General features: G+C 36.8%; 1 protein-coding gene and 2 non-coding genes across 6 annotated transcripts in view; all 3 read right to left on the reverse strand.

Moving 5' to 3' along the window:
* Window positions 1-254, reverse strand: part of ADH5 (alcohol dehydrogenase 5 (class III), chi polypeptide) — an 11,509-nt gene extending 11,255 nt beyond the window's left edge. Inside the window, exon 1 of one of the 4 annotated variants that reach the window (XM_006910755.3) lies at window positions 115-254. In XM_006910755.3, coding sequence (XP_006910817.1) covers window positions 115-141 — 27 coding nt within the window. In that variant the 5' untranslated portion in view covers window positions 142-254. Of the gene's footprint in view, window positions 1-81 lie in introns of all 4 variants that reach the window. The other 3 variants (XM_006910756.3, XM_015588481.2, XM_025046019.1) reach the window with 3 other exon arrangements.
* Window positions 255-1,821: 1,567 nt separating this feature from the next.
* LOC112478929 lies at window positions 1,822-1,891 on the reverse strand. The gene has a single exon (XR_003046007.1). It is a non-coding gene; the product is annotated as a small nucleolar RNA U2-30 (small nucleolar RNA).
* Window positions 1,892-2,086: 195 nt separating this feature from the next.
* Window positions 2,087-2,163, reverse strand: LOC112478930. Its single transcript, XR_003046008.1, has one exon. It is a non-coding gene; the product is annotated as a small nucleolar RNA U2-19 (small nucleolar RNA).
* Window positions 2,164-12,844: the final 10,681 nt, after the last annotated feature.

Below are 12,844 nucleotides of genomic sequence, written 5' to 3' on the forward strand. Positions count from 1 at the left end.
AACCGCTCGTCCCAAGCCCCGTTTCAGCTCCAGTACCCAGCGGCGTGATTACACCCTATGCTTTCTCTCCCTTCCTGTCACCTTCAGACTCGGCCCCGGCTGGGCCTGCGCTACCTGTTTCGCCATGTTCTCGGTTCGCATTAGCTGAGGACTGGCACTCAGGATGGGCCGCTAGGTCGAAGATGTGGGCGGAGCGTGAGCCCTACGCAGGGGGCGTGGCGCGGTGCGGCGGGGTGGGGCGTGCGCCCTGAACGTCTTGCTTCCGTCGGCGCCGGGGACAGGGCGTGGAGGCGGGGCTTGCGGGGCTTGGGACGCGAAGGGCGGGGCGAGGTGTAGAAAGGCCTGCGCCCTAGCTGGAGCGGTTGGTTTCCTGGCAGGAAGAGTGTTGGCGGCTTCGTGGCTGTCCTAACAGCTGGCTGCAAGACATCTGTGTTAGGAAAGGGTTTTCTCGTGTAACTTTAGCCGAGGAAGTGCAGATAAGGCTTACAAAGAAGAGATGTGGAAGGTGAGGGACCAGGATTTTCACCAGAAGCATGTGAGAAACAGTGAGAGGACTGCGCGGTCTTCCTGCTCCTTTATACATATTGTGTACACTATGTCTTGAGGATGCAAGATGAGTAAGAAGTAAGTGCCCCTTCAAAGGATTCTCCATTGAGAGAGGAAACAGTTCTGAGAAGAATGAGAACGGGGACACAAAGAAAGGGGGAGGGATTCAGGAAATTTCCCAGGCTCCTATTCCAGCTGCTGCTGAAGTGTGAAGAGAAGTTTTGGTGGTCGATAGGACACCGGGTGAGGAATTTGCAAGGAGTGGGTGCGTGTTTGGGGGTGGAGGGTTAGCGAAAAGTCTCTGGAAGGTGGGTGTGGTTGATGTGTTTTAGGAGTGGGCCAGAGTTCAGAGAGAGAGGGTGAATGGAGTATTTGCCAGTTTACTCTTAAACTGGTTGTTGTGGACGCCGAATTTTATTAAAATAGCTCTGCCAGACAGATAACTCTCTTGGCTCCTTTTCTTCAGTACATACCTTAAGGGTTGGCCATCGCAAAAATTCTGTCCAAAGTCCTTCCCTTCACTTCCCCCTTTCATCCACACTATGGCTTTCAACTTCCATTTATGTAAGAATAGCTTCTAGAGTAGGAATCAGGATGGCTCCTGGTAAATTCTAGGCTTGGACATGTAACTACCTACTAGACATATGTCTCCATTAGGATATCTCACAGTTATCTCAAACTCAACTTGTCTAAAACTCATCTTGTAATCTTTCTCCTTAAAGGCACTCTTCCTTCTGTCTGTGTGGTACCAGCACCTACTAGCCCCACACAGAAACCTGGGAATTACAATTTTTCTCTTTCCTTCAGCTCTCGCAGTCAGTCTGTCACCAAATCCCAAATACCTCTCACATTTTGTGCCTCTTTTCTCCCCCTACTGCTCCTCCCTTTGTTCAGGCTCTCATCATTTCTTACAGGGTTTCTGACAAAGCCTTTCATCTGATTTCTATGTTGCCAGGCTCCTGAATCCAAATCAAACTAATGCCCACTTAGTGATCTTTCCAAAACATACATCAATCCATGCCATTTCCTTTTACCTTTAATAATTTTTGAATGATGTGGGTTATAAGTAAGTAAATGTCATTCTTTTATTTAAAAATTTCAAACTCTGTAGCTGGGCCAGCCAGGCCCTGCATAATGTTTTCTGCTTAACTTTCCATCCTTAATTTCTGCTGCTATTCTGCCATACAAGTCTTGCTTCAACCTTACAGAACATTTGCAGTTACTTAAAAGGACTGTTCTCTCTCTCTCTTTAAAAAAAAATTATTTTTCTTATTCTGAACTCAGATCAAATGTAGAAACCTTCATAGTTACAGAGGTCAGTAGTAAAACCTTTACATCATTGCTCAGAACTGATTAGCCTTTCATATACACGTGTCCCTTACTCGTCCAATCTCATTCATCAGCAAGTCCTCAGTAATCAACCATCACCTTTATAAACACGCACGTGCATGCATGCACAAATACACACACACACACACACACACACACACACAGACAGACATAGGCCCTTATTGTTTTAAATTAGTTTATACTTTTGCTTTTTCAGAACTACAGAGATCAGGCATCAAGCAGACTGGAAGGGCTGATCCTCAGATTTGGATATTTTCATTGCTGATCCATTTCAGTTAAGAGCAGATCTCAGATAAGGACTGTTTTCTTTTTTAAATTCCAGGCCTTTGTATATGACAGAACTTCTGATTGGAATGTAACGAGCTTTTTTCTAGTGAAAAAGAAAAAGGAGCTTTCTAGCAGAGAGTTAACTTTCTTTTCTGTATTGCAGATATATTGTCTATCTTCTGGGAAGAAATGCTTGCATTTTTGTGATACTTTGCTTACCAGAATAATAGACAGAATTTTTAATTTCTGATCTGGTATATAAGGATTTTCGAAGTTGTCACTCAATCCAAATGAGTAAAAAGCTGAGCAAACTGAGAAGTCAGAAACTCTTCTCAAATCCATCAGAGAAGAAGAAAGAGACAGGAACAGAAGCAATATTTGGAGCAATAATGACTGAAAACTTCCTCAAATTAATGTCAGACACCAAACCACAGATGCAAGAAGCTCAGAGAACATTAAGGAGGCTAAATGCCCAAAACAAACAAACAAACCTACAGCTAAGCATAACATATTCAAACTCCAGAAAATCAAAGTTAAAGAAAAAAATCTTGAAAGAAGCCAGGGGGGATAAATACTTTACCTATATAGGTGCAAACATAATAATTAAATTCGATTTCTCCTCAGAAACCATCCAAACAAAAAGAGAATTAAATACTTAAAGTGTTGAGAGAAAAACCTCTCTAATCTAGAATTTTGCATCCTGTCACTTTATCCTTCAAAAGTGTAGGAGAAATACTTTCCCAGACAGATAAAAATAGAAAAAATTGTTGCCAGTAGACCTGCCTTGCAAGAAATGTTAAAAGTTCTTTGGAGAGAGGGAACAATGGTATAGGTCAGGAACTCAGATCTGTATAAAGAGAGGAAGAGATTGAAGATACATAAATGACGGTAAAATAAAAACTTTTATTTTTCTTATTCTTAGTTGATCTAACAGATAACACTTTGTTCAAAATAATAATACCAATATGTTGATTTATAGTTATGTATAAGTGAAATGAATGATAGTAATGCTATAAGGGTTGGGGGAAGAAATTAGGATTACTTTGTTATTGTAAGGTACTAGCCCTACCAGTGAAGCAGGATAGTGCTAATGAAAGTAAACTTGAAGTATAAATTTGTAGTTACAAAACTGTCATGAGGATGTAAAGTATAGCATAAGAAATATAGTCAATAGTATTGTAATAACTATGTTTGGTGTCAGATGGGTACTAGATTTATTGGGTGGTTACTTTGCTTTGTAAGTTATATAAATTTCTGATCACTATGTTATACACCTGAAACAAATATAATAAGTCAACTGTAATTGAAAAATAAAAATTTATTTTAAAAAAGTGAACTTGGATTGGTTGTAAATATACATTGCAAACTCTAGGGAAATAGTAAAAAAAAAAATTTTGAAAGAAATAATTGATATACTAAGAAAAGAAAATGAAATCATAACACCAGAGAAGGCAGAAAAAGACGAGAAGACAAAAATAGTAACAAAGAAAAAGGGCAACAAATAGAAACCAGTAACAAATATGATATTAATCCAACTTATATAAATAATCACGCTAAAAGTGAATAGTCTAAATGCACCAATTAAAAGACAGAGATTGTCAGTGTGAATCAAAAAACAAGATCCAAATATATGTTGTCCACGAAAAAACTTTTAAATAGAAAGGCACGTATAGATTAAAAGTAAAGTGATGGAGAACAATATAACATGTTAACACTAATAAAAAGAAAGCTAGAATGCTGTATTTCAGACAGAGCAGACTTCAAAGCAAGAAACGTTGAGGTATAAAGAGAGGCATTTACCTAATGATAAGAAGATCAATTCTCCAAGCAGACATAACAATTCTTAATGTGTATATGCCTAGCAACAGAGCTTCAAAATACATGAGATAAAAAGTGATAGAACTGCAAGGAGAAACATAAATTTATTTTAACAGTTGGAGACTTAAACATGCCTCTATCAGAAATGGACAGATCCAGCAGGCAGGAAATCAGCAAGGGCATAGTTGAATTCACCAACATTGTTAATCACCTTGATATAACTGACACCTAATGGACTATTTCACCCAAAAAGGGCAGAATACATTTTTTTTCTTAAGCTCACATGGAACATCCATCAAGATACACCAGTTTCTGGGTTATAAAACACATCTTACCAAATTTAGAGAAATAAAAATTATACAGTGTATGCTCCCTGACTACAATGGAATTAAACTAGATACCAACAGCAGAAAGATAACTGGAATAACTGGAATATACAGGAGCTTAAACCAAACATTTCTAAATAACACATGGGCCAAAGAAGAACTCTCAAGAAAAATTAAAGAAGTATTTGAACCTAATGAAAATGAAAACACAACAAAATTTGTGGGATACAGTGAAAGCAGTTCTTAAGGGGATATTTATAGCTTGAATGCATATATTGGAAAAGAAGAAAGATAAAAACATCTATGCTTCCACTTTAGGAAAGTGAAAAAAGAAGAGCCCATTAAATCCAAAGTAAGCAGAACAAAAGAAATAATAAAATTTAGAGTAGAAATTTATGAAATTGAAAACAGCAAATCAATTGAGAACATCAACAAAATCAAAACCTGGTTCTTTGAAAAGACCAGTGAAAATGATAAGCCTTTATCTAGGCTAAGAAAAAAAGAGAGCTACACATTACTAATACTAGAAATGAAAAAGACATCACTGCAGATCCCATGGACATCCAAAGGATAATAAACTAATACTATGAACAACTTTGTGCCCACAAAGTTAGCAATCTGATCAAATAGACAAAAGACACAATCTGTCCAAAATTCACACAAGAAGAAATAGATCATGTGAACAGGCCTGTATCTATTAAAGAAATTTAATCAGTAGTTAATAACCTTCCAAAACAGAAAGCACGAGGCTCAGATGGGTTCACAGGTGAATCCTATCAAATATTTAAGGAAAAAGTTATACCAGTTATCTACAATATTTTTCAGATGGTAGAAGCAACGGGAAGATAGATCGTTACTAATTCATTCTGTGAGGCCAGCATTACCCTAATACCAAAACCAGACAAAGCCATTACAAGAAAAGAAAACTACAGACCAATATTTCTCATGAACCTAGATGCAAAAATCCTCAACAAAATATCATAAAATTGAATCTAACGATTTATGAGAAAGTTATATGGCACAACCAAGTGGAATTTATCCCAGGCATGCAAGGCTGGTTCAACATTTGAAAATTAATGTAATCCATGACATCAACCTTAAAAAGAAAAATCACATAATCATATCAATAAATACCGAAAAAGCATTTGATGAAAATCCACCCCCCATTCATGGTGAAAACTTTCAGGAAATCAGGAACAAAGGGAATTTTCTCAAGTTGATTAAGAACATTTACAACAAATCTATAACTAACAACATACTTAATGATGAGAAACTAGAAGCTTTCCCACTAAGATCAGGCACAAGGCAAGGATGTCCCCTCTCACTACTCCTTTTCAATATGATACTGGAAATCCTAGCTAATACATTGAGGCAAGAAAATAAAATAAAAGGTATTCTGATTGGCAAAGAAGAAATAAAATTGTCTTTGTTCCCAGATGACATAATTGTGTATATAGAAAATCTGAAAGAATCCACAAAAACCTCCTGGAACTAATAAGCAATTATAACAATGTTGCAGATACAAAGTAATATACAAAAGTCAATTGATTTCTATACACAAGCAGTGAACAAATGGAATTTGAAATTAAAAATACAATACCATTTTACATTAGCATGTTAAAATATGAAATAGGTGTAAAGCTAACAAAATAGCATAACGTCTATATGAGGGAAAACTGCAAAACTGTGATGAAAGAAACCAAACAACTAAGTAAATGAAGAGATATTTTATGTTCATGGATATGAAAAAATATTGTCAAGATGTCAGTTCTTCCCCACTTGATCTATAGATTCAACACAATCTCAATCAAAATCTCAGCAGGTTATTTTGTGGATATAGACAAACTAACTCTAAAGTTTATATGGAGAGGTAAAAGACCCAGCATACTCACTCAGTATTGAAGGAGAAGAGCAAAGTTGGAGGACTGACACTATCTTACTTCAAGATTAACAATAAAGCTATAATAATCAAGACAATGTAGTATTAGTAAGAGAACAGACAAATGATCAATGGAACAGAATAAGGAGCCCAGAGATAGACTCGTGTAAATATAGCGAATGACCTTTAAACATAGAAAAGAAAATACAATGGCAAAGAAAATATAAAAGAGAAAAGATAATCTTTTTGAAAATGATGCTGGAACAACTGGCCATCCACATATAAAAAAATGAATCTAGACACAGACCTACATGATTCACAAAAGTTAACCCATAATGGATCTATAGACCTGAATGTAAAATGCAAAACTATAGAAGTTCTAGAAAATAATATGTGAGAAAATCTAGATGACCTTGGGTATGGCAATGACTTGAAATACAATACCAGAGACATGATCCATGAAAAGAATAATTGATAAGATGGACTTCATTAAAATAAAAACGATATCTACTCTCTTGAAAGACACTAACAAGTGATGGGAGAGATGGAGCATGTAAGGGAGAAGAAGCAAACCCCTCACTCCTTCCCCACTGCAGGTGTAATTTCCTGGAGTAGCAATGGCAGCCAAGCCAGTGGTGGTGGTGTTCTGTGTCCAGGGGTGATATTTTTGGTTCAGCCTGTAGCATCTGGGGTCCGTGGGCAAGGAAAGTAGTGACCAGATCAATTCTGCTGTAAGGTGTGGACATAATTTCAAATTGTATATCTCTGAAAGTGTGTTCTAGTTCTCGATAATTCTATGACCTACCCAATTTCCTCTTAATAAATTTTTATTATTTTAAATTAACCAGAATTGATTTCTGTGACTTGCGATGAAGTCAATAAAAAACAGTAGCAGTCATAGATACAGAGAACAAACTGATGGTTGCCGGAGGAGAGGATACCGTGACCTGCACGGCTAGAGGGTTAATATACCTGAGAGGGGGCAATGGAAGGATGGAGAAAAACACAGAGACAGTATATACAAAAGCTGGGGCCAGATGGGACACTGCAGTCTGCTCAGATATAGTGCCCCAAGGCAAGCTCAGTGTGTTTATTATACACTTTTGAAGGTCAAGGAGGGAGTGAGAGTCTTCTTCTCAGGACTTGAAACTTGTTGGCAGCAATAATTTCCCAAGGCCTGTCTGTACCCGGTTATCTATGCTAAACTAGAAGGAGCTGTCTGTTAACGGTTTCCGTTCTCTGTTCTTGGCGGATTGTTACACAGCCAAGCATGGCTTTGCCAATGCTTCGGCCACAGGATCTGCAACACAGTCAAGCATGGCTTTGCCAATGCTTTGATCACAGGTCCAGCTCAGATCTGGCTCTCTACAGGAGGAGAGTTGAAAATGAGTGAAAAAGGGGAAAGGATTAAAATATATAAGTTGCCAGTTATAAAAACAGTCATGGGAATGTAAAATATAGCATAGAGAATATAGTCAATAATGTAATAAATATGTGTGATATCAGATAGGCACTACACTTATTGGGGTGATCACTTCATAAGTTATATAAATGCCTAATCACTATGTTTAGGCACTTGAAACTAATAAAATATTGTATGTCAACTGTAATTGAAAAAAACCACCAAAATTAAAAAAGCAAAACAAAGCAACAGTAGCAGGAGTATTGAAAGAAAACAGACCATCAGAGAAATGGGTCAGTCTGAGATTAGTTATCTGATCTGGTTCAGACTGAAAGCAGTGAAAATTCAGTTGACTCTGAGGAGGAGAGTATCTCTAGGTATACAGGAATGGAACAGTTAATAAAAAAATCAACTTTGATTTCTTGGAATAAAGAGTAAGTATTAAAGGCAAAAGTTTTGGGGACCACAAGGTTTTTGCCATAGAAGACTATTAAAGGGCATATCATTCAAAGCCTATGGGGGTAGATGGTTGCTTCTAAAAGTGCTGGACAATTTAATGAAGGAGAATGGTTAATTCTGCTTTTCCATGATATCAAGGCTCTAGTTCAGCTTCTCTGCCATTTGCCACTCTTGTCTTTCCCATCATGGTTTCAAGATGGCTGCTGCAGCTCCAGCCTGTCATGTCTTTACATGACAACATCCAAAGGCAAGAAGGAAAGGGTCTTCTCCTTATCCTCTCCACCCCTTTTTAAAATTAAGAGGGAAATCACTGCCTAAAGCACCACCCCCTCCCAGAAGACTTCCCCTTATATCTCACTCACCATAATAGAGTCTTATGTCTATCCCAAATGAGTCACTAGCAAAGGGGAATGGGATTAGACCAATCACAGTTTAGATCCTGGAGCAGAGGGTGAGTACCACCTTCCCTGAGCTCATTATTGCCTGTTTCATGAATAAAATTGAGATCTGTTTGTAAGGGACAAGTGAGGAAACGCTAATGAGTAGGCAGTCAGCTTGGGCAAAATCATCTTTGGGAAGCCCTCATCTATTTATAATGTGACTTAAAAAACTGCCAGCTTTGAATAGAACCCAGAGCAAGAGAAGTTCAGCTTGTCTAGATTGCTATGAGAACAACTCTGATGCTTTCCTTTTATGGACTGAATAGTTTTTAGTGGTCCGTGGCAGGATGTTATATGGAGCCTGTGGTGAACTCCTATAATGGAATAATGGTAGATAACCCAGAGTTTTAGAGCAAAGTCATGCTCTCTTCAGTCTTGGTTATGATTAAAAATGCCTGAGCATGAGACACTAGGTGATGCTATCTGAGTTTCTTACCAGAAACTGGGTATTTTTGGATCCACAGGATTATAAGGCTGGACATGCTCAGGACAATAGCATTATCAAGCAGGAGTGATAGATGTGGGACTGGACCCAATCAGACCTGAAGGCACAGGAAATTGCCTGAGCAATTGATTCATACTCCCACTGCAATTCCACCCCTTGGGGAGATTTCTTATGATCAGTTCATAGAAGACGAAGAGATTTCATCTTGGTTAGGCAGTTTTAGACTTGAAAAACCTGGCCAGGGAACAGAACTTCAAGGATTATATCTCTCTGATTCCTCTTTGATAAGAATGAAATAGCTTGAGATATGGATCTACACTAAGAGGCAGTAATTAATGATTTGGTCAGAGGATCAGAAACTTTGAAGAAATTAGGTTGTAAGACTGGTAATAAGGAAGACTAGAAAAAAAATATGTGGATGAAACTTTCTTAACAGGCACTGAGTGTGAGAAAATTTCTGTTCCATGTGAGTCTCACCAAAAGGTCTGATTTTGGAAGAGGTCGTCAATAATCAGGTGACTGTCCTGGGGATGTTGTTCAGCAGCAACCCCCTTCCCACCCTTTCTTGCTCAACAGGGCTTATAAATGCAGTGACTGTGGAGGTGAGCATGGGCCCAATAGCTTAGATGTTCTTTACCAAGGCTGTTTTGGCTCTGCCACTGCTGGATGTCCAGGCGGAGCAGCACCCACCCTTGGGTCCCCAATACAATACCTAAGGGGGCGGAGGGGTGTCAGACAGCCGCTCTGTGACAGATTGATTACATTGGATCCCTTTTCATCATGGAGGTGGCAAAAATTTGTTCTCACTGGGATCAATTTTTATTCTGGATCTAAAATTGTTTTCCCTATCTGTCATGCTTCTGTTTATACCATCATTCATGAATTTATTAATATAAATGAAATAAATTCAGACTCAGATTTAAAAAAAGAAGTAAATATAGCAAAGGCATAGATAGGCTTTTAATTATTCCATTATTATGTAATAGTTAGTAATTCCACATTGTATATATAGGAGAAAAGGAAAATGCTAATGATCCTCTCTTAATTTGGCAGAAAAATTAAAAGACTGCTTAGAAATTCAGAGATGTCGATTATAATATTATTATGAGGTTGAAACCCTCTCAACAAGATAGAATAGCAGATTCTTCTTGGAGGTTATTTTTACAGGACAAGGTGACACTTTCTAAAGCCTTTGGAGTCTTATTAGATCATTCGGTTTAAATAACATTTATATTAACAAAGAATGGATTTCTTTTTAACAAAAAACAGAAGACATTCTAGTAACAATTGTGAATATTTACATGTCTCCATATTGCTAAAAAGAACAAATTGATACTCTTGGGAACATTCTTAATTTAATACTTATCTAATCAGGTTTTTAAAAGTAGCTTATGATGCAGAATTTTATTTCTCTTTTTTATAGCTTCAAGAAGGACGTCTTTCATCTCTTAGACTCCTTTGGTTAACTATAAAGTATTTAATTTTTAAGGGCAGGTTCTAAAATTTCATTAGCTACATTATAAACAAGCCTATAGAACAAAATTTTATTGGCAGAAATGGAGAGATGAAAACTGCTACTTAATAGCAATAAAATAAGGAAGATATAGTTTTCCTTCTATATTATTAAATACCTTATTTACTTACAATTTCCTTCTCAAAAGACCTTGCAACTTCAGAGAAGAAAAATGGCCTATCTTTGGGTTAAAGTGATAGAATAAAAGCATTCTGTTTTAACAGCATTCCGGAGAGAAAATGTTTAGGAATTTTATATAGCTCAATATTTGTCAACATTAGAGATGGCTGACTAAAGGAAGAATATGTAGATATTGCCTGCGTTTACTGGCATATTATTAAGAATAGGTATATTATTCAGACCGCATACAGAATATTGAGTTTAAGTATATTCAGAGAAATTTAATTAGGAGTAAAGAAGACTTGGTGGTAGGGGTGCAGGGGACGTACCAACTGTCTTCAACTATCAGAGGGACTGAACTTACTCTATGGTGCTCCAGAGAGCAGACCTTAGCTTTTAACGATTAGGAAAAAACTGGCCTGTGAAGGTGTTTAACCCAAGCTTCACTGGCTACCTGTGTTATTTTTTAAAATGATTTATTTATTAAATTTGGGATTGGAAACCATACATTTTTCTTGACCCAACTTTTTATTTTAAAAAGTTTCATGATTTTGAAATTAGAAAATCAAGACAATGAACACCTCTATGTCCTTCACCTAGATGTACCAATTAATATTTTTTGTCACATTTAATTTCTCTCTCTCACCCACCCACCCACACACGAGTGCGTACACATGTGCAGACACATACTTATCGATGAGCTATTTTAAAAGAAGTTGCAAATTTCATGAAATTTACTGTTAACTTTTTCAGTATCTTCTGTTACCACCCTTAAGATAATGTTCAGCTTGAAGATTCAAAGATTCTTTGGATTTTCTTATGAAAATTCTCATAAGCAAGTCAGAAAAATAGAGACTGTTTTCCGTGTAACATAGGATTTATTTACTGAGGTTAATAAATTCTGCCCTGCCTACACCTCACAGGGTGCGTTACTGGAAGGTCTGCTATTTGCAAGGCACTCAAAGAATATGAAAAATGGCCTTGACCTCAAGTGAAAATTTTGGAGAATCAGACAAAATACTGCACATGAAAGTACTTTTAAAAATGTCAGTTATGATGTAAATGAAAGTTGTTATTCTCTCCCTGAATTCTTTTTCTCAAATAGGATCTAGATGGAAAAATAAAAATGTTAAATAAAAAACACCAGAGGGCGCTGCAGTAGCATTTAGAAAGCAATGACAGTCTAGATGTTTGAAGAAACAGCGACTCTACCTTAAAACACTTTTTTTTCAGAAGTATACACTGTGATTGTATTACCTTATAAATTCAAGTATTGTTCACCCTATTAACTGACATTCTTAAGGATGCGTGATGATTTCAGACCAAAAAATCATTAAAAAAAAATGGCCTGTAAATCTTACATTAGAGAATCCAAACCTTTAAAATAACGTTTTTGTTTTTTTGTTTTTTGTTTTTGTTTTCCTTCCCTTGGAGGGTTCAAGTGCCATTCCGGTTTTGTGGACTCAAGATGTGTTAAGAGTTTAATAAAGACACTCAGAGCCAAAGGAGATCAGAGAAGGAAAACAGCTCTGTGGCTGCCAAGAACTGAAAGGAGATGGGTCTCAAGGTGGACCTGAGGAGGATTGAGGAAGGCAAGAAGAGGTGGGGTGGAGATGAGAAGGAAGAACAGAACTGATTCTGAACATAACTGAAAGCATGAGAAAGGCCAGCCACCTGCAGGGTGCATCCCGTTCCTTACAGTGTCAACAAAGGAAGCAGTTATAGATTAACTAGCTTTCATTTCTAATGAAAGAGGAAGCTAGTTAAATGAGCAGGAATATAATTTTCTACTTTGAGACATTTCTACCCTCTTCAGCCAAAGCTTCAGAGAAGTTTATCTACTCTCAGAGATCAACATGTAGTAAACATTTAAAAAAAAAACTGGCAAGTTTCCGAAATTATGCTAAGCTGGGGTCTAGTCTTTGTTCCTGTGCTCCGAATTATTATCTGTTTTATCCTTAAACTGTTCATGCAGCACCTATGAGTATAATAGTCTGAAAACTCTCATTTTGCTTGTATAGAAATCTTATTGTCTATTAAATCTTGTAACTACAAATATTTTTGCTTGCATTACTTTATTATAAGTACATTGTTTTATGTCACTTTTGGTCGACTTTAGAAAGCAGATTACTTAGTGAAATTACAGATCATTAAACTCTATAAAGCTCTAAAAATATGTTGTAATAATTATTGAAGATAAAAGAGCAATTAATAAATATGGAAATTTGAGAGTATAGATGTGTTTTTTCTTTTTAAAAATCTTCAATTATATATATATA

Source organism: Pteropus alecto, unplaced genomic scaffold, assembly GCF_000325575.1.
Source record: "Pteropus alecto unplaced genomic scaffold, ASM32557v1 scaffold63, whole genome shotgun sequence".
In the NCBI taxonomy this organism is placed as follows: domain Eukaryota; kingdom Metazoa; phylum Chordata; class Mammalia; order Chiroptera; family Pteropodidae; genus Pteropus; species Pteropus alecto.